Source organism: Aythya fuligula, chromosome 4 (genome assembly GCF_009819795.1).
Source record: "Aythya fuligula isolate bAytFul2 chromosome 4, bAytFul2.pri, whole genome shotgun sequence".
Taxonomy (NCBI): domain Eukaryota; kingdom Metazoa; phylum Chordata; class Aves; order Anseriformes; family Anatidae; genus Aythya; species Aythya fuligula.
The window spans coordinates 51,238,130-51,253,055 of NC_045562.1; the positions used below are offsets into that span (position 1 = coordinate 51,238,130).

The 14,926-nt window shown below is 36.0% G+C and overlaps 1 protein-coding gene across 1 annotated transcript; it reads left to right on the forward strand.

Moving 5' to 3' along the window:
• Nucleotides 1-334: 334 nt before the first annotated feature.
• Nucleotides 335-14,656, forward strand: YIPF7 (Yip1 domain family member 7). The gene is made up of 6 exons (XM_032187112.1): nt 335-412; nt 2,611-2,727; nt 3,652-3,818; nt 5,564-5,709; nt 10,130-10,311; nt 14,378-14,656. Exons 2-6 carry the CDS (start codon nt 2,612-2,614, stop codon nt 14,538-14,540), a joined length of 774 nt encoding a protein of 257 aa, XP_032043003.1. The 5' UTR covers nt 335-412; nt 2,611; the 3' UTR covers nt 14,541-14,656.
• The last annotated feature ends 270 nt before the right edge of the window (nt 14,657-14,926 follow it).

Here is a 14,926-nt window from a genome sequence, read left to right on the forward strand (position 1 = left end):
TAAGGGGTAATACTATGTATTGTTTTAATTGTTTAATGTCTAAAACCTTAGCTTATGAGGGCTCTAGCAGGATCTTTATAAATACCTACATAATGAAGAAGCTCTAAAATGCAATCTAGATTATTGGGCTGAAATATATGTAACACAGTTTGCTCATTTTGTTCTGCTTTCCTTTAAGATTTCTATCCTTTGTGCTTATTGTTGTTAGCTCCTTTGCATGTGTTGTTAAATGCTGTCCATGATATTGACAGGTTGTGTGTTTTTTTTTCCTTTGCATGCATCTGTTCAACGATCAAATTTAGAATCTTATAAATAGAACTAAGCTCATCTCTGTTAAAAGCAAGAGGATATTTTAGGTGTTTTCCAACATGTAAATTCAACAGACTGGAGTTCCCATCGAATACATTAAAAAGTAAGTAACCTTAGCCCCAACATTTTTGAAAATAACTTTTATCTTTTCTGAACTGTACCACACAGATTGCAGCATACCTAGTTAAGTAATTATTTAATTCTTCATAGTGATAGCAAAGGACATTAGAGACTTACTGTAATTGAACTATTAGGCTGGAAGTACCAACTACAATTTTTAAATATATTCCTTGTAAAATCTTTATTAAACAAATGTATAATTGGTCTGAAATTACAAATAAAATGACAGTCAATAATTTAGTACAATTAATTTGCAGTAATTCATGTTTACAATATAGAAGTTGTTTTCTTTCCTAAATTTAGAAATCCTGCGTGATTGCTCAGCAGTAAAGAAAATAATATTATATAAGTCTAATTTCTACTTTGAATGTTCCAGGTAAATGAAGAAATTAGGACACCACAGATTTAACATGACTATGGAATACAGTTTAGAAACTTTAATATGCAGTATTCAAGGTCCCTGATGAAATACTAATCTGCGTAACTTTTACCTTACAAACAGATTTGCAAAGATCTTTTCTGTAAGCACTATGTACCTGATAAATGTAGATATGCACTAAAAGTGAAAAGAGTGTTTGGCCAATGGCATATGGGATGTTGGAAAAGAAGACAAAAGTAATGAAAAGAGGAAATATTAGGGGACAGTAATATCGTACGTGAAAATCTAAGTGAATCATACATGGTTATGGTTATGAGTCAGGTCATTTAGCTTCATATGTTTTCAGAGTTTATCCACTTAAATGTTAGCTGACTGGTGAAACACATACCTCATCTGTGCATTATAGATGTATACATCTAGGCAAAGGTCCCACTCAGAACTTTGCTTAAAACACCAAAGTCTGAAGGCTCAAGGGGATCTTAGCCACTTGATGTGAGGGACTAAAGATGAGCACAAAGTAAAATAAAATAAAATAAAATAATAATAATAAAAAAAAGTGAAGTAAAAGTAAAGACCATCATAAAGATAACAATGAGGTAAAACAGAGTCAGTTCTTAATCTTATGGATACTCTTACTCAGGGCATGGAATTAATTATCTTAGTATACCTTGTAATTTTGATGATGTTCTGTGGATTTATAGTTAGCTGTGTTAATAACATAAGAAACAGCTAAACCTAATCTAAGAATTACTAAAACATCTGTGCAATTTAAGACACTGTATGACTATGAAAGCAAAGGTACCTGATGTTTTCAAGAGCCAATGTGCCTCTTATTTCTTATGCTGCTTACTTATGACCTAGACAACCAGTCCTGCGTATACACAGGATATGCAATGTAGTCCCATTGTGTGCAAAATTAAAATAGTTCAAAACCAGGAAGGACCCTCATGTACAAGAGTGAGTCCTCAAAGATATCCTAGGTTACCTCATAGAAGAGAAAACAGCCTAATTCTTCCTGTCTTAGTCTAATCAGCCTGTGAATACAGAGCTGAGTATGGGTCAGCAGGAATGAAAGATGTGTTTACCACATCTTTTCTTGTTTTCTTTAATATACAATCCTCCTATGCTATCCTCTTCAAAGTCATGTAGCTAACCAGTAAGAATGTTTCCCTGGTATTCTTAATATTCTAGATATAGTTTCCTTGAAAGTAAATCACAATTTCTGTGACTATATATATATATATATATTTTTTTTTTTTTTTCCCCAGTATTTTCAGATGGTCATATGTAACAATGCAAAACACAGAAAGATAAAAATAGTAATTGGTTTTAAAAACTAAAATAGTTCTTAAATCCCCTAATTTGTAAGCATTCAGACTTGACCACAGTTTTATTTTAAAATAAGAAAATGAAGGGTTTAAAATAAGAGTTTACTCGATATGCATTCTTTCAAAATTACTTAAGTAATTTTTAATAACACTAACAAAGCAGGATGTCAAGTGGTAGTTATTGGAGTAAATTTCTTTCTCCATTCTTATTCTATGTAAATTTTTTATACAGTAATGTGGTAACAGATGTTTAATTTCTCTTTTTATATAAGAAAAAAATAGAGAGTCCATTTTTGTAAGTTCCAATTTATCATGAGTTTCTACAAAAAAAACCTCTCTTGAGTTTGTGGCTTAGTTATAGTAGTAAACTTTTAAGTTTACTATTTCCTTTTCAGGTTAGGAAAGGTCAAAACATAGATATTTCCTTGCTCAAAATACTATTTTATCAATATTCACCATCTTTTTTCTCACCAGAATGTCAAATTTTGAGCAGTTTCACTGTGACTTTTACCAGTCCAATTACACCATAGATGACCAAGAAGAAGGTTACAACAGTTATGGGTCTAGCGAAAATCTTAGTGCAAGAAGAAAGTAAGTATGCTTATGTATACATATATTTATATATATTTAAAAATTCAGATGAAATTAATGACAAAAGCATGCAATTGCAACAGAAGGATTGTGTAATCAACACAGCTGAAGTTTTAAGGGAGAAATAGAAATGCAGTAGACAAATGGAAAGAATCCCATTATTTCATTTTTCCATATATTTTTTTGAAATCTTTTGGTGACTTCTGTCCCTGGGAGAGGGACACTGAAGAAAAGAAGTTCTGAGTTTCCCTTTAAGGAGATTTCTACTTGCAGGAGTCTGGACATTGCTACAGTCTTCCTGTTCAGCAACTGATGGATCTGGCTGGTCCCAGGACTTGCAGAGAGTTGAAATGGCACAGACCAGGTCAAATCAACAGCGTTCCTCCCCGTTGTCTTGTTAGGTATCCTGGCAAGAAAAAAAAAAAAGAAAAGAAAAAAAAAAAAAAGGAACAAAAAAAACCACTGCTTAAAGCTAAACAGCCAAGGCTCTTTAGTCACTTTTGCCTGTGCTGGTAGTGCTCTACAGAACCTGTATATCACTTCTGGAAAATCTAAGGAAACAAAGAATAGAAACAAAGAATCTAAGGAAACAAAGAATGCTAAAGCACTGAGATGGAAGTTAAAGGATGAGAGATTGGCTCTAGCTGTCCCTGTGCCTTCTGGTCATACAGAAATAAAATCATATATAATAATAATTAGGGAATCACAGAAAATAGAGCAGGAAGAAGTTTCAGATCATCTAGACTTTCACCATGTCATAATTACTTAAAATTAAACCTTTCTAACCCCTAAAGTTTTGGTATCTGTGCTACTATTGAAAATAGTTGAAAATGTAAGTCATGGCACACAGCTGAGCAATTCTAAGGTGCCATGAAGTTGCTCATTGCCATTACTTGTTTTACTGCGGTTTGTTTCTTGTCTCAGGTGCCAGAGAGGAGACCAACCTCCAGCCAATGCTTTTGTCCCCTCGGAAATGCTTCTGCCCTCTCAGAGTTACACGGGTCAGATTTTACAGCCGACATACAGTCCCAACACACTCTCTCACCTTAGCTACACTGATGGTTTTGACGAGGAACCTCCTTTGCTAGAAGGTAAAAAATAAAACTAAGGACGATGCATGTACATGTGCTTTTGTTTGCTAACCTGCATCACTCACTAGAGCATCTACAGCAGAACTACCCTGCCTGGCTCTTAAGCTTGTTTCTGTGTATGCAGCCTGTATGAAATTCAGTCATCAGTCCCTAGTCCCCAAGCCTACATTTTCTTTTCTGAGATCTGAAGGGATTCATTTGTTCTTATGACGTATAGAGTGTATACTTTACTACCACTAGATGACAGCATAACAACAATTTTTGCATTCACATTTCCAAATATTTTCTCCAATCTGTGTTTACTCTACATGCATATTGGAACATCTATAATTAATAAACATTAATAACAATTTCTTTTGCATATCTAGTCATAAATTTAATAGTTCAAAGATGCTAAATAGTTTGCTTCAGTGGGAAAGAAATTGAAAAAGCTGCATTCAGCTTCAATTAGTTGAACGTTTATCTACATGAACAATATCATTCTTTATGATGATTGAACCATCCTACTGTTAGTGGTTGATTTGTAGATGATCATTTACTTTACAAAATACTGGTACTGCATTAAATTTAAAAAAAAAAAAAAAAAGAGAGAGAGAGAGAGAGAAATTGTTGGTGCTTACTTCAGGATCATATAAAAAGAGCATATGCAGCCTGCTCTTGTATTCTAGAAGACAAATGAATATTTTGCTTCTTCAAAAATACTACTAAACACTTAAAAATAGCAAGATCATTTGATTTGAAACAGGTAGCTGCTACACCTCCAGTTCTTGGTTCTCCAAGTGTTTAACTCCAGAGGCAGCTCACCCTGTGAAAAGGATGCTGAAATACAACTGCTTCTGATCCACAGTGCTGCAGAGATGTTCATGACTGTGTGCCAACTAAATCTGACTAAAGACAAACATTTTAATACAGAACAACTTTATTTATATAATGTTTTGGCTCAGCTTGAAATGATGAATTGGTGGAATAAGGTAAAGATTTAACTTTCCAAACAATTCTAACACATTGCCAGTTTCAGTAATTCTGGCACCCAGTTCTGAACCTAGCTTTTCCTTGTTGGAGCATCTTAAGGAAAATGATTGTTCTTGCAAGCTGAAGTGTTTCCACAGAAGTTTTAAGAGAAATCTTTGCCCCAGTAAAGTTAGTGGCAGAATTCCCATTGGCTTTAATGGGGAAGAATTTTGTTCTCTTTTCAGGGGTTCTCAGTAATTACTTTTTAAATGCAAAAAGCTTATAAAGCAGTCTACGAAGAATTATTAACTTGCCTTGAAGGGAAGAATGCCATTTTTAAGTGCCTCTGGCACTTCAGGCTTAAGATACATCTCTTGTCAGATTTACCAGAATTAAAGCATATATCTGTGTCTTCAGTGTTTCAGGGTATCTTGAATTCTGCAGTTACTGTTAATTAACATATTTTTCAACATCTGACTTAGTGTAGCTTATATATATATAAGTTTTAAAAAATATATATAGGAAAACAAATATTAACTCCAAAATGCTAAAGGCATTTTTTGGTTCACTGGGTGTAATAAATATTGCCAATTTGAAATCAGAGCTGACTCTCAAATATACTGGATGAGCAGGTACAACATGTTCATACTACAGTATATGTCATCCTACAATATTATCTTCATTAAAGCGATTAATTTGTTTTGTTCTTTTGGGGATTTGTGGTATGTAATGAGTTTTTGTAAAAGTGTTGTTTTCTTGTAAGCAATTAAATGTCATGGAATTTCTCATTGCAGAACTTGGGATCAATTTTGAGCATATATGGCAAAAAACCTTAACAGTTCTAAATCCGATGAAACCTGCAGATGGCAGCATTATGAATGAGACGGACCTCACAGGACCTATGGTTTTCTGTTTGGCCCTTGGAGCAACGTTGCTGCTGGTAGGATGTGCTAGAAATTTACGGGATTCCTCTTCTAACAAGATAACACCTTGGTGATAATGTATGTGAAATAACAGAAGATGTAGTACTGGCATAAAATGAGTCATTTGCTGCCATTTGTCCTGAGATTTTATATAAAAGGTCTCCTTGCTTTAAAGTACATAATGCTTAATTGTAATGTGGATGTAATACAAGTGAAGTGATGTATTACATCACTTACAGTGGAAATAATATATTTTTTTTTTTTTTTTTTTTGAGGGGGAACGAGGGGGAAGTGTGTTTGATATGAACAAAGGACAGATTTGCACTGTGTATATATTGGAGAGGCTCTGAGCACTTGACACATGGCAGTGTGACCTAGATAGGACCTTACAGGGAGTTTTCAAAGGAGGGAATAAAAAGGTGTGGCACACCAGACCAGTTTTTCTAATGCTCTTGCTACTGTTTTTAAATTACCTTCCCTCATGGTTATTCTGGGGAGTTCAGAAATCAATATCAAAAATACTTTTATGTAACTAAAATAATTCCAAAAATAAAACCGAAACTTCTTCCATTTCCCCCTCAAATTTGCAATACCTTTCTATAAATTTTGCTATCACTTTCTTAATTTATATTCATTTTTTATATCATCTGCAAAAACAAATATGATAGCCTGGATTTAGCCTCTTTTGTCTTTATGAATAGAGCTTTCATACAGGAGGAATGTTGAAACAGAGACTGTACACTACTCCAAATTCATCTATTTATCACTGACAACAGGGGCTTTACAGTGCTGCCGAAGTACAGCTCTGATTGTTGGCAACAATTTGTCTGACAGGAATAAGATGGGACTGGAATAAGATGGGACTGTTCTGGGAAGGGCTTTGCTGCTCTAACAACTGAGGTGAGAGAAATGGGACTCTAATTCTCCATTTCCTGTATGATAAATAGTGCTGAATCAGGAGACTCCTGCAAGTTCTTACTCAATTTGTAATGGCAGTCCAGTACCTTGAATGTGAGAACTGCAATATAAAAGGCAAGTGTTAGTATTTATGCCCCTATAAAAATAAAAATCTTTTAAAAGGGTAAAAGCATCAGGAGGAAATGGAATAAAGGGAAAAGAAGGTAGGAAGCCAGAGAAGACAGGCATAATGGGAAAAGCTTTGAATTGATTATAGCCAGGAGGATGGAAGGAAAGCAAAAAGGAAAAAAATAAAAAAAAAAAAGACAGTTGCTGTTGATTTTTCTTCATGGACAGTGAAAAATTGTAATGAATATTTAACTACTATAATCAAAATAAAGCATTTTAATTACGATATTTATTCTAAGATATTAAACATTTTAAGTGTCATTAGAAAAACAACTATTTTCAGTACTCCAGCTTTTGGTCAGAAGAGCTCCTCTGACACAGTCTAGTGTTTTTGTGCCACAACTTCACAGAAAAATGTATATGAGATTTCCACCACCATCTTATAAATTCATGCTGTTCATTTTTATTTTGGATACATTTGAATACTAAAGTGGCTCTTCAGCCATGTCAACATGATGTCCTTCTGTACTTGAAGAATTCTTTTTTCATAACAGCAGGAATATAATCTGGTTGAGAGCTCATTTTCAAAAATAATTTATAATTTATTTGTAGGTGTTTTTTTTTTTTTAATTTTTGAAAAATATGCAAAGATATTTTTCAAACAGTAGCACTACTTCTGAAACACAGAGAAAAGGAGAAAGGCTTTGTTAACCTGGCAGCAAGACTTGGTCTTCTGTATGCTGGCAGCAAGCAGGGCAGCCCCATTGCAGGGAGAAAAACAACAGCAGTGCGAAAGTTAGCATGCTTTGCATTTTACATAGTCATTTGTCATCGGTCTTCTCCATACCCTGAAAGTAAGAGTAGCAGTACCCACTCCAGGCAGATGCAAACAAGGTCTGACTTTCTTCTAACCTTGTTCCTTGTGCAGGACAAATTTAGTGCTTTCAATTCATCAAAGCCTGCCAGGCTAATCAAGCCTGATTCGGGTTTTGCTTACAATGCTGTGAACTGGGAGTATTCCCATGTGCGTGAGTCAGTGTAGAATTTACATAAGTTAGGAACAGTGAGAATCGGAACCAACACGTTCAGCTGCTTTTTTCACTCTCTTGGTTCCCTGCACCACAAATCAAGCATTGCACCAAGTGGAGATTTCAGTTGGCTGCTCCTGCTACTGCCATCCCTCTCTCGGTAATTTGGTAGTCTTAGATTAAGCTGCTAAACAGTGCTGTGTGGAATAATTAAAAACACTGAAACAAACAGCTTAAAATATTAGTTTACAGTAGTTGTATCTCTTTGAGGCAGAGCTTTTCTTAGTAGGTTGATAGTAAATGCTGCCCCAAACAGCTGCAGATGTTATGCTTACTACAAAACTTTAATGACTGCAATTGTGGCAGAAGATAGTCTGAGCTAGTATTGCTCTTCCACACCTTCTCTAGTTGTCATTAATTTTATTTGGTGAACAATTCTTTCCTAAATGTTTTAGACCAGGAGTATGGAAATGCAAGCAAAGGACTCTGTACCTAAATAAGATTTCTGATGCTGCTAGTTCAGGGATGGATTATTCTATCCATGCTTTATGGTGGCATGCACTGTCAGGAGAAAGGCCAGCACTTGGAACAATGTGAGGATATGGGCAACCTGGCTGTACATAACCTCAGCCCAAGGACTGGAACCAGAGGAGAGTTCAGCAATGAGCCAGGCTGAGTCAAACTACAGGGTGAGAGTGCTGATGGAGTGGCAGGCCTTACTAGCTGAGGCACTTATCTTGGTAAGTGAGCTGGCACAAACCTGCAACTTTAGGACTTCCAATATTGTGTCACCACTACATTAGGCTCTCTCCTCTGCATTGCTTTATATCTGCCCAGCTCAAATATTGTTGGCAGATGGTGATCGATTCCCACCAAAAGAACGATATAGGAAGGTGGGGCAGAGAAGGAAGGTTCTCAAAAATGGTTGATTTCCCCCAGGATTATTTAAAACACGTGGATGAGTAGATCCTCTCAATCCTCCTTAACCATCATGGAGAAGATACTTGGAAATATTCCAAACCAGTAAAAATCTTCAATAATATTTCCACCTTATCTGTCACAAGAGAATCCAACCCTAAACTAAAAAATTAATTTAAAGCTGGGAACCTGTCTTAGTTTTGATTCTCATGCATTTTATCCTATGCAATACATGTGCAATATATAAGTATATACACAAACACACCTGTGGTTTAAGTGTGTATATATGTATTGTTATGTGTTAAAGAGATGATGCACCACTGCCACCAGCTTTTTTTTTTTCTTTTTTAAGTTGAGGAGTTTATTTCACAGTACAGAGTTGAGAGTTGAGCCCCAGGTTTGATCTATCTCCTTCATAAATGCTTGTTATCTTCAGGATACAAAGTTCTAAGACAAAACGAACAAAACCATATTTATCCCAGATCACTGGTTATTTCTGATGTACAGATGTTAAAATCACGGTATTGCATACCTGGCATTCAGTAGTTCATTTGTTAGAACCTTGAAGAGAGGGGAAAAGATTTAACAATCTATTGGGAGTGAGCAATGCTCTCATGTCTGGAGGTGATCCTCTGAAACTATGGCAGCAGATGAAGAAATTGGTGGTGTTGTGGCCACTGTTGTACTAGTTTTGTGTATAAATTATAGAACATCAGGCTCCAGGCTGTCAGACTGGTACCTTTCACAGGCACTAAACTCACACAAAGGAATAAAACCTGGAAGAAAAACAAACAACCAAACAACAACAACAAAACACCTGGGGAATTTTTCTTTCACTGAAGCACAAAAGAACACAAGCTGACAGTTACTACTACAGTAGTGTAAAAAAAAAAAAAAAAAAAAAAAAAAAAAAAAAAGCACAGGTGTTTTTTTTTGATTGTTTGTTTGAAAGCCTGCTTAAAGCTGTAATAAAATGAAAAGCATATAAAGTAAGTGGGGTTATCATTTTACTTAGGATGCTTTTCCACAGCCCTGTGTATTGAAATTGTAAAGATTTTAATTTCTAATATCTTTGAAATTGTAAAGAATAGATTTTTTTCCTAATGGAAAAATGTGTTTTCCATGTCCATAATTTCTTCTCAGTTTGTTCCAAGTTAGACCTTTCCAAGGCTCTCTAACCAACTCATGTTGTACCTCAGAGTCCAAAGACAGTAAGACTGAGAAACAGCTTTATAACTTTACATTAGTGACAAGCGCATTCTCACAATTTCATCTTGGAATGTTTTGATGCAAAAATCACCCAAAAGGAGCAGTCATGATTTACATTTGAACCAATGTAGGCAAAGTGGGGAGAAAGGGATTGTCAAAAAGAAAAAGGAACAAACTTAGTGCTTGCCTTCTGACAGCCCACCATCTTTCAATCTCTTTTTCACTTCCTACACTTACTTGCTTATATTTTTTCCAGGCAGGAAAAGTTCACTTTGGCTATGTGTATGGTGTGAGTGCCATTGGGTGCCTTGCTATACATGCACTACTGAACCTGATGAGCATCTCTGGAGTCTCACATGGCTGTGTTGCAAGTGTTTTGGGATATTGCCTGCTACCCATGGTGATTCTGTCCACTGCTGCAGTTGTCTTCTCACTACAGTAAGTATCAGTGCATGGCAGCAGGATTCATATGAAGCACAGAATGTTAGAAGGCTAGTGTCATGCAAAAAGTTTTGGAAATAGTTGTCTAGTGAATTTGGGCTTCCAAGTTTTACTGAAGAAAAACACCATTCTCTCTCTGTGTGAATAGATGAAATATGTGTGAATAGATGAAAATGGGCAAAATGGAAGAGGGTGGGGTGTCTGTGTTTGAGAGAGGTTGTATAAAATTATTTTAATAAAAGTTCTTAAATCCATTGTTTTCCACTTAGACCGAGAGTAGCTTTGATTTTTGCAGCAGCCTCAAATGTGCTTTTTATTTTGAAGAGCCAACAGTGTCTAAACTCAGCATCAATTTTAAAAGCAATTCACAGACTTTGGTTTTATACAGCCGGTTCTCCTGATCCTTTTTTTTGCTGTTGTTGTTGTTGTTCATAGTATCAAGCTCCCATCCTTGTATTTCCTTTCCTTCTATAGACTGACTTCTGTGTGACAGAATGAAATAATCAGGCAACCCTTAATGATCTGGAGTATTAGGACAAACGCTTAAGATATAATAGTCATAATAGTAATGGTATAATTGCTTTGAAAAAAACAAATGCAGTGTTGTATGTATTTGTGTGTGTGTGTGTGTGTGTGTGTGTGTAGGAGTTCTCAGTAATATACATATGAATTAGGAAATTTGCATGCAAGCCTTTCCTTTCTTCTCATTCTGTAAACCTCTTGAGATACAGATTGTTGACCTCCCTGTTCACATACAGCAAAGTACAAGGAAGCTCCAGGTCTTGCCTGAAGGCTTTGAGCAGTGCTTTTTTTTTTTGTAGTTAACACATAGTTAATAATGGTTTTCCTCCTCAGTCTTTCTGAACAAGTTTTAAACCTTCCAGTCTGCAAATTATGGGACTTACCAGTTGATGAGCAAGAAGGTGACCCTGTTTTGACCTTGCTTTACATGGTAAAGCAGCAATTTTATGTATGCATTTATTTTTTTAAAGAAATGATATAGTGGTATCAAGATTTTAGCACAATCCTTGTTGCATGTTTCTGCAGTGCTATGATGGGTTAGCCTGACCATATTCCGTGTATTCAAGTGTTTCTGAGCTGTCCTTGACAAGATGGACAGCAGTGACACCAAAGAAACCACTCACTCTCTGTTCTCCTATGCTTCCCATATTTGCTTGATTAACCTGTTTAATAATCCACCTGAATAAAAGGTGTTGATATGTAATCATAGGACAGATGGGGCTAACTCGAAACCAGCTGTTAGAACTGCACAGGGTACTGTTGTCTATACAAGGAATTCCCAAGCATGATTATTTGCTTGTAAAATGCTGTGAATTTAGAGAAAACACATCTTTTGAAAATCCATAAATAGTGTACTGAGGTAGGCTTTACAAAATTAAGCCATTATTTCTGAAATGAATATTTAGTGGCTGTCTACAGCATTCTCCAGTCCTTTCTCATTCACTATATTAAACTGCTTGAACATAGCAAGTACTGAGGTTATCTATTCCAAAAAGGCTTTTAAAATCAAGTGGCAACTTTTAAATCCAATGTCTCATTATTTTTAATTTTAAAAGTTATTTAAAATAGCAGAGGAGATACAGCAATGATCTTTTTTTTTTCAAATGCAAAGACAGATAGTAATGCAACAATTGTGGTATTTATGATTAGCTATTTCAGTGTTAAATAGGAATGAAGCAAAAAAATGAAACATGTTGACATATGTTGGTTGTTGAATGGCACCAAATAGAAGACCATTTCTGTTATTCAGACTTGTGTGGAAACAGACTGCCTCAGAGCTTTACTTGTGCCTATATACATGTATGCTCATATCATATCAGAGCCCAAGCTGATTAGGCAACCTTTTTGGGAGAAATATCAGAACATGTTTTTCCTGGGAAAAAAAAAAAAAAAAAAAAAAAAAAAAAAAAAAAAAAAAAAAAAAAAAAAAAAAAAGAGTAAGTCTTCACTATCAAATCCATGAACAGACTAGCCATGGCATCTCCTTGACTAAACAGTGAAGGAAGTGAGTGTAAAACAGGCAAAAGGAATTCTTAGACCCAGCTGATGAAAAGGATCCGTGTGGTGACCATATCTGAAAGTTGTGAGAGAGAAAAGTGGAGAGGCACCACTTATGTCTGCCTACCCCAACTCATCCTTCATGTCATTACACCCTCAGTCCTCTAGGTCACTGTGAGCACAATACCTCCTTCTTGTCCCTCTCCTGTGCATGAGGATTTGAGCCTCATGGACACACCAGACACATGCTCTTTGCTAAAGCTAGACCATTCCCATTGGCAGTTAAATCACTGTTAGATCAAGGACTGAATATATAAGTGCACAGACATATCTCGGCTGCAAAATGATTTTATGTCACCTTTCCATCCTTGCTCACTTTCAGTCCTGAAACAAACCATGAGAGGCCTTGTGGTCGAACAGCCACAGCTCTAAATTATGCTACCCCATAAACAGACGTTATTATGATAGCCCCATAAACAGACGTTATACTAGCTGAAAATTATCATTGGGCAGTGTGTTCCTGTTACATCCTAACCCTCTGACACCATGGGTGCCTGCTCACAGAGCCATACATACCAGCTCTGAATTTCTGGCTAGATGTTTAAGTGAGCACTGTAGAATCTCTACTTGGAGCAGAGGCTTGGTTTTCAGGGCCCAGTCTAATTTCCCTGAATACCACTGTACAGGTATAAAAGAACACTTCAGCTGAGAATACTAAACCACACAGTCTTTAATGTTTTATTTCTAATGGACTGGAGTTGCAAGGAGGTGCTGAGTCATCTTAAAATCAGTTTTCTCCTTTCTCCCACAAAGTCACAAGAGTTGAGAACACCAAGTATTGGCCTGGCAACTGTATTGCCAAGAAGTGTAGTATAATTTTATGTGATACAACTGCATTAAGTAAACTGAGGTCCTTAAATAAGGAGAGCTTTACTCATCATGGTTTAGATGCAATAACAAGATTAGTGGAGATTATTTTTGATAAATGAGCCTAAGGAGGTATAAGTAGTCTGTTTCTCACTTCTGCTTCTGTTTTGCTGATGGTTTGAAAGAATAGAGCACCAGGAAATCATTTAGCAAGTGGCAAAGGTTCATTCATTCTGAAGGTCTTTGAGATTGACACAGTGAACGTGTGTAATGCAGCAGATCTCATTATGCACCTCAGCAGCATGTTACACGCATGAGCTCATGCATTTTACAGAAGAAGACTGCAAATACAGAGTGCAAATAAAGCATATGTGAAACATTATTTATTGGCATGGTCTTGCTCCTACAGGGTTTAATAGTGAGGTCTTTATAATCTGCCAGAATTTTTCAGTGGGCTTTTGACCACAGTCCCATAATTATCAGTTCTCCTGGCCACCCTGCACCTGAGAAACAGCAAAATTTAACTTCAGAATAGCTCATCTGTCACCAAAGGGCCATGTAGAAAGCCACAGTGTGGAGAAGGATTTCTTCATGAGCAAAAGACCAGCTGGACTCTCTCCTGGGAGCCAGTTGACACCTACTGTATGGTCAGCCAGGGTGTAAGTCTTTAAGAGCCACACTGCTGCACCTCAGAATCTGAGACACGCTTCAAACCTTTGACACATATTACAAAAATATATTGCTTCCAGGTCACCAGGCTGCCGATAGAAGACTAGGTTTGTAGTGCCATTACAAATCCTAACAAATTCTGCTTGATGATTTTTGGCTGCAATAAGATTTTCACTAACTTAAAAAAGATCTTCAGCTGCTGCATCTGATGGAGCCCCAGAAGACTTACCTGGAAATACACTTCTCCTTCCATCAGTATGACTGATGAAGCTGCTATTCTTATCCACACTGAAGAAATTACCTGTTAATATTTTAATTAATTAATTTATTTATTTATTTTCTGATTGGACTTCTGTTATGTCAGTCAGTCCTTGGTTCTGCCACTGCCTTCAGCCTTACCAGTAATGAGTTGCCAGACGTGAGCTTGAGTTTCTAAGTTTGGTAAGATTTGATACTACATGTGCTAAAAATTGTACTCTTTTTTTATTATTATTTTTTTATTTTCTAGGGGGATCCTGGGAACTTTGTTAGCCCTGTTTATTATTGGATGGTGCAGTTTGTCAGCGTCCAAAATTTTTACTTCTGCCTTGGCCATGGAAGGACAGCAGCTTCTTATTGCATACCCATGTGCTTTACTGTATGGACTCTTTGCACTTCTGGCAGTTTTCTGAAGTGTATTTTCTGATAGCCTTATTACAGTTTGTTTATGGTTGTTGGAGGGGTAAAAGGTTATTTATTTATTTTTAGATTGCCTAGAATTGCATTAAGTTCTATTAACAAAATTAGATTATGCAACTTACCTTTTATTTGCCTAATGGCTTGTAATAAAATAATAATAAAAAAATAAGTAACAGGTATATGACTACATTGCTGATGTTTTGAAAATCCTACAGCGTAAAGAAAAACGTTTGTATTGAGAAGGTACTAAGAGCAAACAAATAAATAAATGTTAATTTTTAAAAATATGTTGTCTTCTAAATGTTTAATATATCTAATATATTAAGCAGAGAGTAACTGGAAGCAATAATGCAAATATTTAATGGACCTAGTAAATCAA